We start from the raw sequence: 14,870 nt of genomic DNA, 5'->3' as shown, positions 1-14,870 counted from the left end.
GCAAATAAGTATTGTCCACAGATAGCTCAGAGGGAATTTTCCAGTAAAAGCAGCCACCATAAAGCCATCAGTATGGTTAAGAATATAAAGAAAATATAATAAAACATCATCACCAATAAAATGGTTAGCAGGAAGTATTTAAGAAGAAGAGTGCTGATGTCTGCAATTTACTTGGAAATACATTGAAAAATAAGATGAATTAATGATTAGGTAGAAAGGTGGGTAGATGGAAAAATGTATGGTAGAGCAAGTCTAGTAAAGTGTTAATGATAGGCCCTAAATGGTGGGTATAGGAGTGTTTACTATGAAATTTTTCAAGTTTTGTATATATTTGAAATTTTTATAATAAAATGTGAGGAAAATATTCAGTATGTCACCTTCAAATGACCTCTGGGATCAATATCTGCTTCTCTTTGATAAATAAATATTTATTGAACACCTTCTAGGTAGCAGGTTGTCCTAGGTACTTGGGATACAACATGAACCAAAGACCATGCCTTAGTGGAACTGAGAGTCTAGCTTGGAACCTGCATTCTTACATTTTATTTTCTCAAGTGATACTTTAGTCCTCAGATTCTTTTAATCAGATTCCTTAATACTCCAAGCAAGAAAATATATCATATTTCACCAGCATATCATAAGCTTATAAATGGCATAGAATTATAAATATTTCATGTTTTAAAGTATGATGGTTGATGGAACTGCTCTTTATGATTTGGATATAGTCTGATCATTTTTAGAGGCACGGAGGCCTCAGAACAGACAGTAGATTGAAGACTGATGTCAAATTAACGATGAGAGGCCGGAAGCTAAACAGGCCTATTAACCACAAGGAGGCCACATAGTCAGAGAATTAAAATTAACACCAATGTGCCCAAAAGCATTTTACTCCGTGCCCTGTTCCATCCTCCTTCAGGGAGCTGACAGGGACTCAAGGGGAGAGGTTACTGTCTTTCCGCTCCTTTGGATTACCTTAACTAATTTGCTTGTTCAACTTTCCCCCATTAGAATTCCCACCCCTTCACATGTAAAATTAGGTCATTTGGGATCCTTAAAGACTCAGTGCTAATCCCTGTACAAGAAAATCAGAGATGACAATGCAAGCGCAGGGCCTCACTACATGCCTCTGGGTGGCGCTCCAGAGTCCTGAGGTGTCAGAACAGACATGGTGCCCCACCGTAATGAGAAGGAGACTGGAGAAAAGGTTGTGGATTTTAAGCAAACTTCATGAGATTTTCTCTCTCTGTGCCAGATCTGGAAGGGGTTATAATCTGCTTCCCGCAGCAGAGTGCACACCAGGAGGTAACAGAAGCCCGCATCTCTGCTGGTCAATTGCCTTCAACTTCTTTTTTTTTTTTTTTTGACAGAGTCTCGCTCTGTTGCCCGGGCTAGAGTGAGTGCCATGGCGTCAGCCTAGCTCACAGCAACCTCAAACTCCTGGGCTTAAGCGATCCTCCTGCCTCAGCCTCCCGAGTAGCTGGGACTACAGGCATGCGCCACCATGCCCGGCTAATTTTTTCTATATATATTTTTAGTTGGCCAGATAATTTCTTTCTATTTTTAGTAGAGAAGGGGTCTCGCTCTTGCTCAGGCTGGTCTCGAACTCCTGACCTAGAGCGATCCACCCGCCTCGGCCTCCCAGAGTACTAGGATTACAGGCGTGAGCCACCGCGCCCGGCTGGCCTTCAACTTCTTGGGTCCACAGTTACTGGAAAGGGTTCCCTGAATCGGTGATAAATACAATGGCTCCCTAATAAGTGACTTCCATATCTCTTATATAGGAATGAATTATTTACCCAGAGAGATTCTGGACTCCTAGCCCTTGACCTGAGGGCTGAGCTGGAGGAAAGTGCGGTTCCCACAGTTGGAGACTGTCCGGTAGCAGGACAAGAGTCCAGCAGTCAATAATATCGGAGGGCTTTGATCACCAAAATATCAATCAGCCTGCATTGGGCATGTTGACTTTCAATTATGCTAAGTCTGTTTTGAGTATACAGAAATGCAAACTGTCCGAGTAGAAGAGAGCTCCAGAGTGCACAAAGAAGGCATGTTCAAAAAGATCCTTGCTGGATGATACATAAGGATTACTTATTCTAATTTGGGCTACTTAAAGCCATTTCACCCTCTCTGAAAGTTTCATCGCTTTAAGGAAAATGAAATAACACAATAGTATTTATCTTCCTATACTTCACGAATAATGCCAGTTACTAAAAGTAAAGAAGACAAATTTTCAAAATAAAATTGAGAAATTTAAGATGATAGGTTCTATTAAAACTATATTAGTACTTAAACTTTAAAAACATTTCTAATTAAATAAAATCACTCCCGCATTTGAAGTTGGATTGGTTTGCAAAGAGAATAAAAGAAATTTTCCTACCATATTTTATACAAAAAAATAGTCTTTATATTAAGCATCAGTTATGATTTTATTTACTTCTTATTGCCGGCTATATTACTGCCTCGAAGTAAAAACAATGAGTAAATCAGATATTAAAGACATTTGTTTTAATGCAGCCTTAAAATATTCACATTTTACAATAAAAAGTCATGAAAATCTCAAAAGTAATTTAGGATACTACATTTACAAATATCAGAATGCAAGTGCACTTTAAAAGTTGGTTCTCCTTTTTTTCGTTGCCAATAATGCTCACGCAAACATGGTGAACGTTCCTAAAACCTGCAGGACTGTCTGTAAGAAATGTGGCAAGCACCAACCCCACAAGTGACACAGTTCAAGAAGGGCAAGGATTCTCTGCATGCCTAGGGAAAGCGGTGTTGTGACAGGAAGCAGAGTGGCTATGGTGGGCAGACGAAGCTGATTTTCCGGAAAAAAGTTAAAACTGCAAAGATTGTGTTGAGGCTTCAGTGTGTCAAGCCCAACTGCAGATCTAAGAGAACGCTGGCTATTAAGAGATGCAAGCACTTTGAACTGGGAAGAAATAAGAAGAGAAAAGGCCAAGTGATCTAGTTCTAAGCATCTTTTGTTTTATTATGAAGACAGTAAAATCTTGAGGTTATGTTCAAAAAAAAAATTGGTTCTACTTTAAAACCCATAAAAATGCAGAACCTTCTATTTTTGCCAAGCATATCAAATCTGCCCAGAGACTTTATGACTAAGTCTTTAAAACTGTGCTTTACTAAAAAGGGTATACTCTTAAAAATAATCTCTGGCAAAGCTTTCAATATATATGCTATATCTACATACAAAGGAAATGCCATAATATTAATACTAAAGGCAAATATCAGATGTTGGAGTTAGTACTTCATATACTTAAGATGTAAGAGAATTACAGTAGCCAGATGTCCAGCTGATGATAGATCAGACCAGTATAGTTTCATACCAATATTATTAGAAGGAGCTCTTGTGCCCTAGACCTGGCCTTCTCTCAGTCTTTCTATACTTCTGGTCTGTGAAATTGCAAAATCCTTTGAGGAAACCAGACAGTTACTATGCTTTAAGCTATGATTCCTGAACTTAAATCCCATCCTCCTTCTGCTATAGGTCAATTATATTACACAGGATTTATTTTAATCTTAACCAATGGAACACCCTTTCAACAGCTATGCATGCAGGCACTGGGGCCAGCATCTCCTGTTTTAGCTTATATTAATGCAATCTAAAGTTTTATTGCCACAAAGATTGTGGGGTTTTTCCCCATTTCTGCCTGCTTATGCCTTTTTTCCCTCCATTTTCTATTTTTTTTTTTTCTTTAAGCCTTTTCCCAGAAGAACTCCACTTTCTACTGTTAGCAGCACTATATTTCTTGGAAAGGAAAGTATAAACATAATAAATATATAAGAAACAAAATAAGACACAGCATATTAAGTAATTTTTGTAAAGTCCTGTTTGGCAGTACAGTATGCTCTAGGAATTCCCCAAAATGCATGTGGTTTCTGAACGTGCTTGATAGTCATCTACTCTCAGAAAAGTATAACAAATTGCAACTCTTGTTGGATACTGTGGTTTACTACATCGCACATTAAACATGCAAAGCTCCAAAACAAAGCACGGTAATAAAAGTACAAAATTCCAAGTCAAAGCCATGGGAAGTAAGATTAGTTCACAAACAACATTTAATAATCAGCTTTTATGAATCTCTCAACAAAGTAATAACCCCTTTCCATTTCTATCGCAAATTTTACAAGACTTTCACATCTCATTTCACTCCAGGGTGTCCCTATGAGATAGAGATGGTATTCTTCATTCTCTCTTCCAGAGCCAGGGCTAGGGAGAAGTGAGTGAGACACTTATCTCAGAGGCAAAATTTAAGGGGGCACCAAAAAACTCATTAATCAAGAAAATAATATTGTAATACAATATTTTAAAATATAATTAATGCAAAAATTTATGAACAAAAAGAGTCAAAGTTTTAAACTAAGATCAGTATTACTGATTTTTCCTTCTACCTCAGGTTCCAATGTGGCTCAGCATGTCACTGCCCTTTTCAAGGACATGGATACTGAGGAACAGACTATAATTATACACTCAAGACTGTAAGACACATTAAGGCAGAAACAGAACCAAACCAGCCTAGGTTTCTGTGCCAATCGTCCGGGCAGTTTCCCTCAGTGAAGTTCTCTAGTTTACAAGAGGAAAATCCCTCCTATGAGTCTGAAGAGCCTAATAACCAATCTCCCTTGGGTAACACTATTAATAATCTGAAGGCTGAGCTAAACTCAAGCCAAACTCACAAGACATGTAAATTAATATAAAAGCCAATAAAGTCTGAATTTATTTAATTCACTGATGCAATGTATTTCATTTGCAAATTTATTAAATGGATACTTACTGATGGAAGAATAAGTGTCTTGAAAGAGCCTAAAGGAAAACAAGGAAGAAAACACAGTTGTCATAATTTGAATATGATGCTACAATACAAAACCTACAAAACTCTCCTAATGTTCTTCAAGGTATAGATGGAATCAAAAACTTATTTGGTCAAAACAAAATAATTATATTAATGCCCAGAACACCTGAGAAATTTTTTTTTTTTTTTTTTTTTTTTTTTTTTTGAGACAAAGTCTCACTTTGTTGCCTGGGCTAGAGTGAGTGCCGTGGCGTCAGCCTGACTCACAGCAACCTCAAACTCCTGGGCTTAAGCGATCCTCCTGCCTCAGCTTCCCAAGTAGCTGGGACTACAGGCATGCGCCACCATGCCCAGCTAATTTTTTCTATATATATTTTTAGCTGTCCAGATAATTTCTTTCTATTTTTAGTAGAGACGGGGTCTCGCTCTTGCTCAGGCTGGTCTCGAACTCCTGACCTCGAGCGATCCACCCACCTCGGCCTCCCAAAGTGCTAGGATTACAGGCGTGAGCCACTGCGCCCGGCCTAGAAATTATTATTAATACACGTCTTTGTAGCAAAGAATTAAGAATCAAAATTAAAAGGGTATCAGTGGGTGAACCCAAAAAACAGTAAGTTCTGCTTGTCTTTGCCATTATCATTATTGTTGTCGTTACTGCCGCTGCTGCTGTTGCTATTTTGAGGTCACACGTGCTTGAGAGATACTTCATACAGTGCACAGAAGTAACCCGAGGTTTATTTCTTATGTTCTCATACCCTCATGATAAAGGAAGAAAAGGAAGGCATTAGTCACGTCAGGGGTGAGCTGGGACTCATAACTGACTCATGAGTATTGGGGTGATGCAGACTTTTTTTCATGTAATGTGGCTAAACATAGGACTGCTAACTTTAACTCATGCCAATTTTTCATCAGATCCATGTATTTCAAGGGAAAAAAAATGGTTTCAAGTTAAAAATAAAACAGTGTTTATCCAAAGTTCCCATCAGAGGTAACGATAGGCTCTCAATTCCTCATTCATTTAAAAACTATTTTTTAAGCCTGTCACAATGAACAAGACAGACATGGTCCCTCTCCTCCTGAAAGCAACATGGGTCTATCCTATGGTAGCAGACAGTACCAGAGCGGGACAGTACAGAACAGCAGGGTTAAGCAAGTGGCCTCTGGAATCAGACCACAGAGGTTCTGTTATGAATTTGCCACAAACTAGCCCTTTCCTTAAACAAGTTACCTGATTCTCCAGCTCATTTTTTTCATTCATAAAATGAGGATGCAAACAATCATACCAATTTCTTAAGGCGGTCGTGAGGAATAAGTATGTTGATGCTTGTAAAGTATATAGAACAGTGCCTAGCATATAGGAAACACTTGATATATGATAGCCATTATAGTGTCAGAGAGCTTGAAGAGTTATCCATGGGGGACGTGAGCATGCCCCTATGGCAACGGTCTTCAAGTTTTTGTGATGGAAAACTCCACCAACAAAAACATTTAGTACACATGACCAGTATAAAATTAGATTTATAAAGCTATATACATGTACTTTCTCAATCAAAAGATTAAATATTAGAAAACCTTAATTTCTTAATTTTTCTCAATAAAATAATAGAAATAAAAGTTAATACATATTCTACCTTCACCCTTATAAATGGTCTTGTACACGCCCAGACATGTGAACACCCACTTCAAAGAACACCATCCCAGGGGGCCTCAGTGAAATACAAGTATGTTTTTAGGAACTGATAAGTGATTCATCACCATCACTTATCACCTAGCACAGATCAGTTTATTCAACAACTGTCACCATGGGAAGCAAAAAGCAGGACTCTTACATAATAGGACATTAGACAAAAAGTGTTTTGAAAAGGTCAAGAAGGAAGAAGAATTGAACAGATAAATGTAGTTCAACGTGGGAGGGCTATGATAGAGGTAGGATGAGGAGCACTTTGGAGGGAAGGCACCCAGAGAAAATGCTGCCAGTGTCTGGGGTTGTAGTATAAGGAGAAATTAGCCAGGTGGGAAAGAAGAGGATCGGCAAGAGCAAAGCAGGAGAGGCCAATGAGAGTCCACGACAGCAAAGAGCTGGGTGAGCAAAGATCACAGGTGGGGACAGAGTCGTGGAGATGAGGCTGGGCCAGATCAAGAAAGCCTTTTTGGACAAGGTGGGCTCTTGCCAGGATTGTCCCAGGTGACACTGTCATCCCAGCACCCTGATTTAGCATTTGTCCTGGATCTTTCTTGAGTTAGCAATATGTTATTATGGAATGAGTTTAATTTGTACATGATTTAACTTTGAAAATATTTTTTTCAATTTACAAGTAAAAATTGTATATATTTATGGTGTACAACATGATGTTTTAATATATGTATATCTTGTGGAATGGCTAAATCAAGCTATTTAACATATGCATTACCTCAGATACTTATTTATTTGTAAGGAGAACACTTAAAATCTACTCTCTTAGCAATTTTCAAGTATACTATATATTATTGTTAATAACTATAGTCACCAGGATGTACAATAGACCTCTTGAAATTATTCCTCCTGACTGAAATTTTATGTCCTTTGACCAACATCCCCCCAATTCCCTTACCCCCAGCCTCTGGTAATGGCCATTTTACTCTGTTTCGATAAGTCCATCTTTTATATGCCACATACAAGTGAGATCATCGGTATTTGTGTCCTGTACCTGGCTTATTTCATAATATAATGAATACATATAACTTAATATAATGCCCTAGAGGTTCATCTATGTTGTCATAAATGACGGGATCTCCTTTTTTAAGGCTGAATAAATAGTATCCTATTGTGTATATACTCTATTTTTTTATCCATTCATCCACTGATGAACACTTGGGTTGATTCCATGTCTTGGCTGTTGTGAACATGAGCGTGCAGATATCTCTTCAACATAACGATTTCACATCCTCTAAATATATACCCAGTTGTGCTTTGGGAATATCTTAACTTGCGGGAAGAAACTTCTGTTTCTCACTTTTAATGGGATAGACATATATTCTATACTGAATTGAAGTGAAATTGAAAAGCCCTAAGATATGGCAGCAACTAAACTTGGTGAAACTTTCAAAAGAACCATAAGTAGAGACAATCTACTTGGCAAATTTTGTCTTGTAAAAATATTTGTTGAAGAGAGGCACGGGACTCTGCAAGCAAAAAGATAGACCCTACGAAATATCTGGGCTGAAGCATTTGAACATTTCAATACAGGGAGAAAAAAATGGAATTGAGAATATTGTCTATGTAACAATATTTGCTCTGATCTTACCAAGTACCTCAGCACATGTGAAGAGAATGTCTTCTCAATTATGGGCAGACAACTTCAACATTAAAATAGATAATGGGTTATAATCTACTGAATAAAACAAGATTCTGGCTGGGTGTGGTGGCTCACGCCTGTAATACTAGCACTCTGGGAGGCCGAGGCAGGAGGGTTGCTTGAGCTCAGGAGTTTGAGACCAGCCTGAGCAAGAGCGAGACCCCGTCTCTACTAAAAATAGAAAAAATTAGCCGGGCGCAGTGGCATGTGTCTGTAGTCCCAGCTACTCAGGAGGGTGAGGCAGTAGGATCGCTTGAGTTTGAGGTTGCTATGAGCTAGGCTGATGCCATGACACTCTAGCCCGAGCAACAGAGCAAGACTCTGTCTCAAAAATAAATAAATAAATAAATAAAATAAAACAAGATTCTATGAGCTCATGCTGCTATATAATTAAATAAAATGACTAAATGAGGAAGAAGAAAAAGTTCTTCTTTACCATAGAATTCCAGCTAATAAACGTAGAAGGAATAATGGAATTTGGAAATTTTACAATTATCACAGTAGTAATGAACTCAAGCAATAATTATCAATCTAGTGTGTACAAGCTGGGTGAGAATCATGAGAAATAATAAACCATTGTTCTAATCTACTGAATTTGGGGGTGACTTGTTTCACAGCAATAGGTAACTGGAACACTTCTGAAGCAAGCGTTTAATTAGCAAACCTCCAAAGCTCCGTGCGCAATGCTATACAGAAGCCTCTAGACACATTTGGCTATTGACCCAGTAAAATATGCAGCAAGTATAAAATACACCCCATATTTCTATTAATAACAACCAGAAAAAAAAGAATGTAAAATATCTCTTCAATAATTTTTATAGTGATTACATGTTGAACTGATAATATCTGTGAATTATTGGTGTTAAATAAAATACATTATTAAAATTAATTTCACTTGTTTCTCATTATCTTTTTAACGTGGCTACTAGAAAATTTTCAATTACTTATTTAGTCAAATTATATTCTATTGGACAGTACGGGTCTAGAGCATGGGAGACTTAAATATTTGCTTAGAAATAATAAAACCATCAACAGTTCTGATGGAATACAATTCTTAAATTTTTGAATACAACAATAATAATAGATAATACTTACAGAGTATTCTAAAAGCATTATGTATATATTAATTGGTTTAATCCTCACAACAATCCTATTAGGTATCATTATCCTTGTTTTACAAATGAGAACCCTGAGTCACAGAAACGTGAAGTGACTTGTCCAGAGCCACACAGACAAGCAGTAGTGGAGCTCAGCTTCTGACCCACGTGGCCGGCTCCTGGGTCCGAGCTTTTTTTTTTTTTTTTTGAGACAGAGTCTCACTGTGTTGCCCAGGCTAGAGTGAGTGCCGTGGCGTCAGCCTAGCTCACAGCAACCTCAAACTCCTGAGCTCAAGCGATCCTCCTGTCTCAGCCTCCCGAGTAGCTGGGACTACAGGCATGCGCCACCATGCCCGGCTAATTTTTTCTATATATATTTTTAGCTGTCCATATAATTTCTTTCTATTTTTAGTAGAGATGGGGTCTCACTCTTGCTCAGGCTGGTCTCGAACTCCTGAGCTCAAACGATCCGCCCACCTCGGCCTCCCAGAGTGCTAGGATTACAGGCGTGAGCCACCGCGCCCGGCCCTGTGTCCGAGCTTTAAACCACTGCTCAGCACTGACTCGGTACACGAAGCGGTGGTCCCTTTGTTCTTTCATTATAAATACCTTCGATTACTGAAAAAGTGCCACAGCCTAGATAGGCTGCTGTGTTTGTTGCTATCACCACTTCCTCAGTCACCCTGGACTCCTTTGTCTCCTCTACTCTATGCTAACCAGTCACCAGACTCCGTGGATTCGTCTTCCATAACGTTTCTCCCAACCCTTGGAGCTGCACTCTAAGCACTCCAACAGCGAAGCAAAATAATTTGTGTTATACAAGAACTTCTTAAAAGAATAGAAAAACTAGAACATTTCTGAACTCTTATGTCCACACTGCACAGTTCTGACATGTGTGAAGTTAATTCCAAGATCTGACACATCCCTCTTCAGAGTTAAACAATAGCCGACACCGAGACGGTGATTACAATGCAAGTTTATCAAGGAGGGCGCTGGGGCTCCGCACCTGTGGAAGCGAAGGGGCGGAACAGGACTGGCGGGGAGAACAGTGGAGCTACAATGCAGGCTCCAAAGCGGCATCCACAGGGGGAGCTCAGAAGCAGATCCTGGAGAGTTGTCCTGAACTGGGGGGAGGGGCTGGACCTTTACACCTCATGTCAGTCAGTCATATGATGGGGCCGCCCACACGAGGGGTGCCACCTTGGGCAAGGTGACCCTCTAGCTGATGCAATCGCCAAAAGGGGCCGGCTGTGAGGATGGTGGGTGGCAACACTCCCAACAGCTTGTGGGAATAGGTCCCTCAGCCCTGCAGGGGGACCCGGGCAGTACGGCACAGCATCCACCACAGTGTCCCACATTGGAACAAAATAGAAAAAAATTAAACTGCAGGAAGCTGCATCCCAACAAAACAGCACCCTCCATGATGAGAGTTGCTTATTTTTCATTACTTTAGGATAAATCACCAGGGGTTGACTATTTTCCCTGCCCAGTGACTGGAGGAAGCAATGTGCTTCCTTTCTACCCTGACGTGACATACAGACCCATCAGCAAATTCACAAAGGCTAAGAAGGGGTGCAGAGGGCTGGTAATTTATTTTTGTCCAAGTGACACCGGCAAGGAGAAAGTAAAAACCAGCTGGGAGTCTACAATCCAAATAAATCTCATAGGTCTATTAATTGAAGGGCAAGTATTTTGGCAATTCAAAACAAGCTGGCCAAATTTGAAGTGCAGGAAATCTCATTTCATAGCAGAACATTTTTTTTTTTTTTTGGTGCAGCTCTTAGTTGAGTCAAACCTTTGAGGGATTTTCTCACTAGAGGGAAGTTGGAAGAGAGGCTCAACTGCATGTCTGGGTCCCGCTGCTCAGACCCGTGACCACATCTGTTCACAGACCCAGAAAAGGTCTTGAGCCAGAAATAGAAGCTCTCCCCAAAAACTAGAGTGTAGGGACGGAGATGTCTCATTCACCTCTAATTCTTTCTGGATCCAGGACGTGACTTAGGAGATGTGTAGAGAGATCCAAATAAGGCCCATTTACTGGTCTTGTGTCCTCATTAAAAGGTCATCTTTAAGTATGTGACATTTTTTCCAACTTGTCTTCCCTTTAAGTTTACAAATACAGTTTGGAATTTCCTAGGCACTTATTATGTCCTATCATAGAACTTATTTGAAAGTTCTAACGTTCCAACAACAATTTACACCATCAAAACAAAAAATTGGGGGCAGTGGGGGCAGTGTAGATGAGTGAGAAATAATAATCTCTTTCTCTGCTGTTGCTAGGTTGAGAATTAAATAGATAGTATTTGCAAATTGTTGTGAATATTTTTTTCCCTTCCACTCAAACAGGGGAAAGAGTCACCACCTCTTGAAAGCCAGCATGGCACAGCTTTTAAATCACTAACTAAAGATACACTGTTACGTAAAGTTCTTCTCAGCGTTAGTGTAAATAACTTTGTAAAACTCCGATGATGTTTGCGGATAACTGGAGAAAGTCAATCTCAAAACCCTTTCAGATGTTTTTTCCTTCCCAACGCTCCCTAAGCAACTCAAAAGAAACCTTGTTTGAAGGCTTCACACTTGGCACAGCCTGAGAACTGGCCATTTGATTTACAAATAGAGTCAAAGCTATTTTTAAACTGTGTAATAAGCATACACAAAACTAACCTTTCCTTAACTTTCTAAACACACTCTATAATATCATATGCTTCCTCTTCTGACATCTGTCCTCACCAAATAGCTCTGGAGAATCACTGAAGGGAAGGAGTGGTGTATAATTGCAAATCTAACTAGGTCCCGAAATACTCTATGAAAAAAAAAACATGGATTTTCCACTATATATGCGCCTAACTTAGTGTTTGCTGCTTAATTATTTTTCGCAAAGCTTTGCTCTGCAGTAATAAACTTAAATTTATTATCACCTTTTCAGCCGAAAATTCTGACCTATTTACCAATTTATTAAATATTCTCTCATTATACATCATTTTCTTTGATCTGCAGATGGACAAAGTGAGAAATGGGATTTTCCACCACAAATCTGTAGAAAACAAAACCTTAAAATATGACGTTTCTGCTTCACAGTTTAATATCACTGTAAGGCTAAACAACTATTCAGTGAATTCACAATCTATATAGAAAACCCAAGTATTTCAAGCAAAAAAAAAACAAAAAACCTCCTTTGGTCCCTCATATACTCTTTTCTTTCTCTCCTTCATCCCCTTGCTTTCAAATATCTCAATAAATATGAGTTTCATAAACAACGTTTTGTACCATTTAGACCACTGATCAAAAACAAAAAACCCCTAAAAGTAAAATAAATAAAATGGTACAATGTAAACTCAATGTTAAGTTAAATACAAATGAAAAACCAAGAGTCAAGCAAGGTTCTTGGCTGCTAAACGTACAGGGCATTTATAATCACAGGGTGGGCAATCCACAGCCTAGAGACCAAATCTGGCCCATGCCTGTTTTTTTGTACAGTTTATAAACTAAGAATGGTTTTGCATTTTTAAATAGCTGAAGGAAAAGAACCAAAAGAAGGATAATATTTCATGGCAAGTAACAGTTATATGAATTCTAAATTTCAGCATCTATACATAAAGTTCTGCTGGTACGCAACCATGCTCGTTTGTTTACGCACTGTCTGTGGCTGCTTTCAAGCTAAAAAGGCAGAGTTGAGTAGCTGCAATAAAGACCGTGAAGTCAGCAAAACCTACAACATCTACCATCTGGCCCTTTAGAGAAAGTTTGCTGACCCCTGGGTCAACTTCTTCTTAGGGAGACTTCCTTCTTCCTCAAAGAATAAGGAGTAAGGATGAAGACCCACTTGAGCCAAAATCAGTCACCAGCAGAGAGAGCTGTACTCATGCCACAAGCCTATGCTCAGAAGGGAGTCATCACTATTAATATCTAATACTGGGAGATGTCAGGTACATTCCTTGAGTGTTGATTACTATGTGCCAGACACTGTGGTAAAAGTTCTAAAGCACTGCACTAAAGAAAGAAGAAAGAAATGGGTGAAACTAATTTTGATAATATATTTTATTTAACCCAGTATATCCAAAATGTTATCATTGAACATGTAATCCATATAAAAATTATGAGTTTTATTGCATTTTTTGGTACTAAGTATTCAAAGTCCAATGTGTATTTTATACTCACAGCCCATCTCAATTTGTAACAGCCACATTTCAAGTGCTCAAAAACCACATGTGGCTAGTGGCTACCACACTGGATGGTGCAGCTCTAAAGCATTACCTCATTTAATCCTTACAACAATGCTATGAGGTAGGTACTACGATGCTAGAGTGCAATTTCAGTGTGGATGCAGAGCTCCCATTCAGACCCACTGCGCCTCCCAAACAGTACAGGACAGACCCAGCTATTCTTTCCAAAACAGTAGTACAAACACAACCTCATATTCCCTCCCTGCCCCTCCTCCGTGACTCCCTCCACTTTCATGTTACTATTTTGATACACCCACTCTTTCATCTTTTTTCTCTTATCCATGTTGTTATCACCTCGAGCCCCTATACAGTCGTATAGGCAACCATTCCTCTTCATCCCAGTAGAATCACTTGCAGCATTCATACCACGCTCCCGCCTTCCATGCCCATGGCAGACACAGCTAATCCAATAAACCCAGGTTTGACTTGAAACAGTCAACACAGCACTCCAACAACCTATCAGCTCGAGCTGGCACGTGAAATGAAGCCTACTTTGCAATCTCTACCACCAACTCAAGTTGGCACATGAAATGAAGTACAGGGACAAGAACTTTGTGCAGTCACCAAATATTATGTTACCCAGCATTATGCCATATACAATCTGGTACCTAATGAATGTCTGAAATGCTCAAAATAATAAAATGATCTGTTGGTCTGTAAGAGCTTGGTCAAAAAAACAAAAGAAGAAGAAGAAGGGAAAAAAAATAAAATGCTCTGTCTTAACTATATTCCTGAGGAGATTTTACACCTATTGCAGTGACATTTAAGTTTATAGTACTAAATCATTTTTGCCGGCTACATTTTCATAAATGTAAATTCCTGACAAGGCCCTGCTAAAAGTAAGCTACCAGGTGCTGTTTAAAAACTTTCCTCCCTGTTTATTTCCAAGCTCTTTACGATTCTGATTTTCAGATTTTAATTCATAAATCATTTCTTCAGAACTAAAGGCCCACCCACCTGCCCACTACCTACCTACTGCTACTCCCCGCACCAAATCTTTTACCAGTATCACCCTGAGCCTTGCAAGGGAAGAAAGTCAATGCATAGAATTTTCCTGAGGGAAGTGAAGAGTAGAAGAGACAAAGCAAGATCAGGACCCACCATAATCTTCCTCCCCCCCCCAAGTTCTGTCACTGTACCTTTGCCATGACGGTCATCTTAGTCCAGACCAAGAGATAGGGAATTACAATTCCACTTCTCACACTGACAATCACGGCAGTAATAAAGTGACCCTCTCAGGCTTCAACTGAGGCTTAGCACCATAAACAGCCCTTTCCTCCTCTCTCCTCCCTGTGCTTCCTCCCCTAGATTCCAATACAAGTTCCAGCCTTCGTGTTCCAATTCCCCACCATTCAGCAGTGACCCAGTTTAGGGCACCACCAGGGAACTTCTCCAATCCTGTGTTTC

The 14,870-nt window shown here is 39.4% G+C and overlaps 1 protein-coding gene and 1 pseudogene across 1 annotated transcript in view; one reads left to right on the top strand and one right to left on the bottom strand.

The window, feature by feature from the left end:
- Positions 1 to 14,870, bottom strand: part of CD109 (CD109 molecule) — a 121,396-nt gene that overhangs the window by 96,948 nt on the left and 9,578 nt on the right. Inside the window, exon 3 of the mRNA XM_069489068.1 lies at positions 4,791 to 4,819. Coding sequence (XP_069345169.1) covers positions 4,791 to 4,819 — 29 coding nt within the window. The remainder of the gene's footprint in view (positions 1 to 4,790; positions 4,820 to 14,870) is intronic.
- LOC138395696 (large ribosomal subunit protein eL42-like) lies at positions 2,658 to 2,968 on the top strand (annotated as a pseudogene).

This window comes from Eulemur rufifrons, chromosome 15 (assembly GCF_041146395.1).
Source record: "Eulemur rufifrons isolate Redbay chromosome 15, OSU_ERuf_1, whole genome shotgun sequence".
In the NCBI taxonomy this organism is placed as follows: Eukaryota; Metazoa; Chordata; class Mammalia; order Primates; family Lemuridae; genus Eulemur; species Eulemur rufifrons.
The sequence above is the reverse complement of the archived record's forward strand: the minus strand, read 5'-3'. Positions and strand labels throughout refer to the sequence as shown.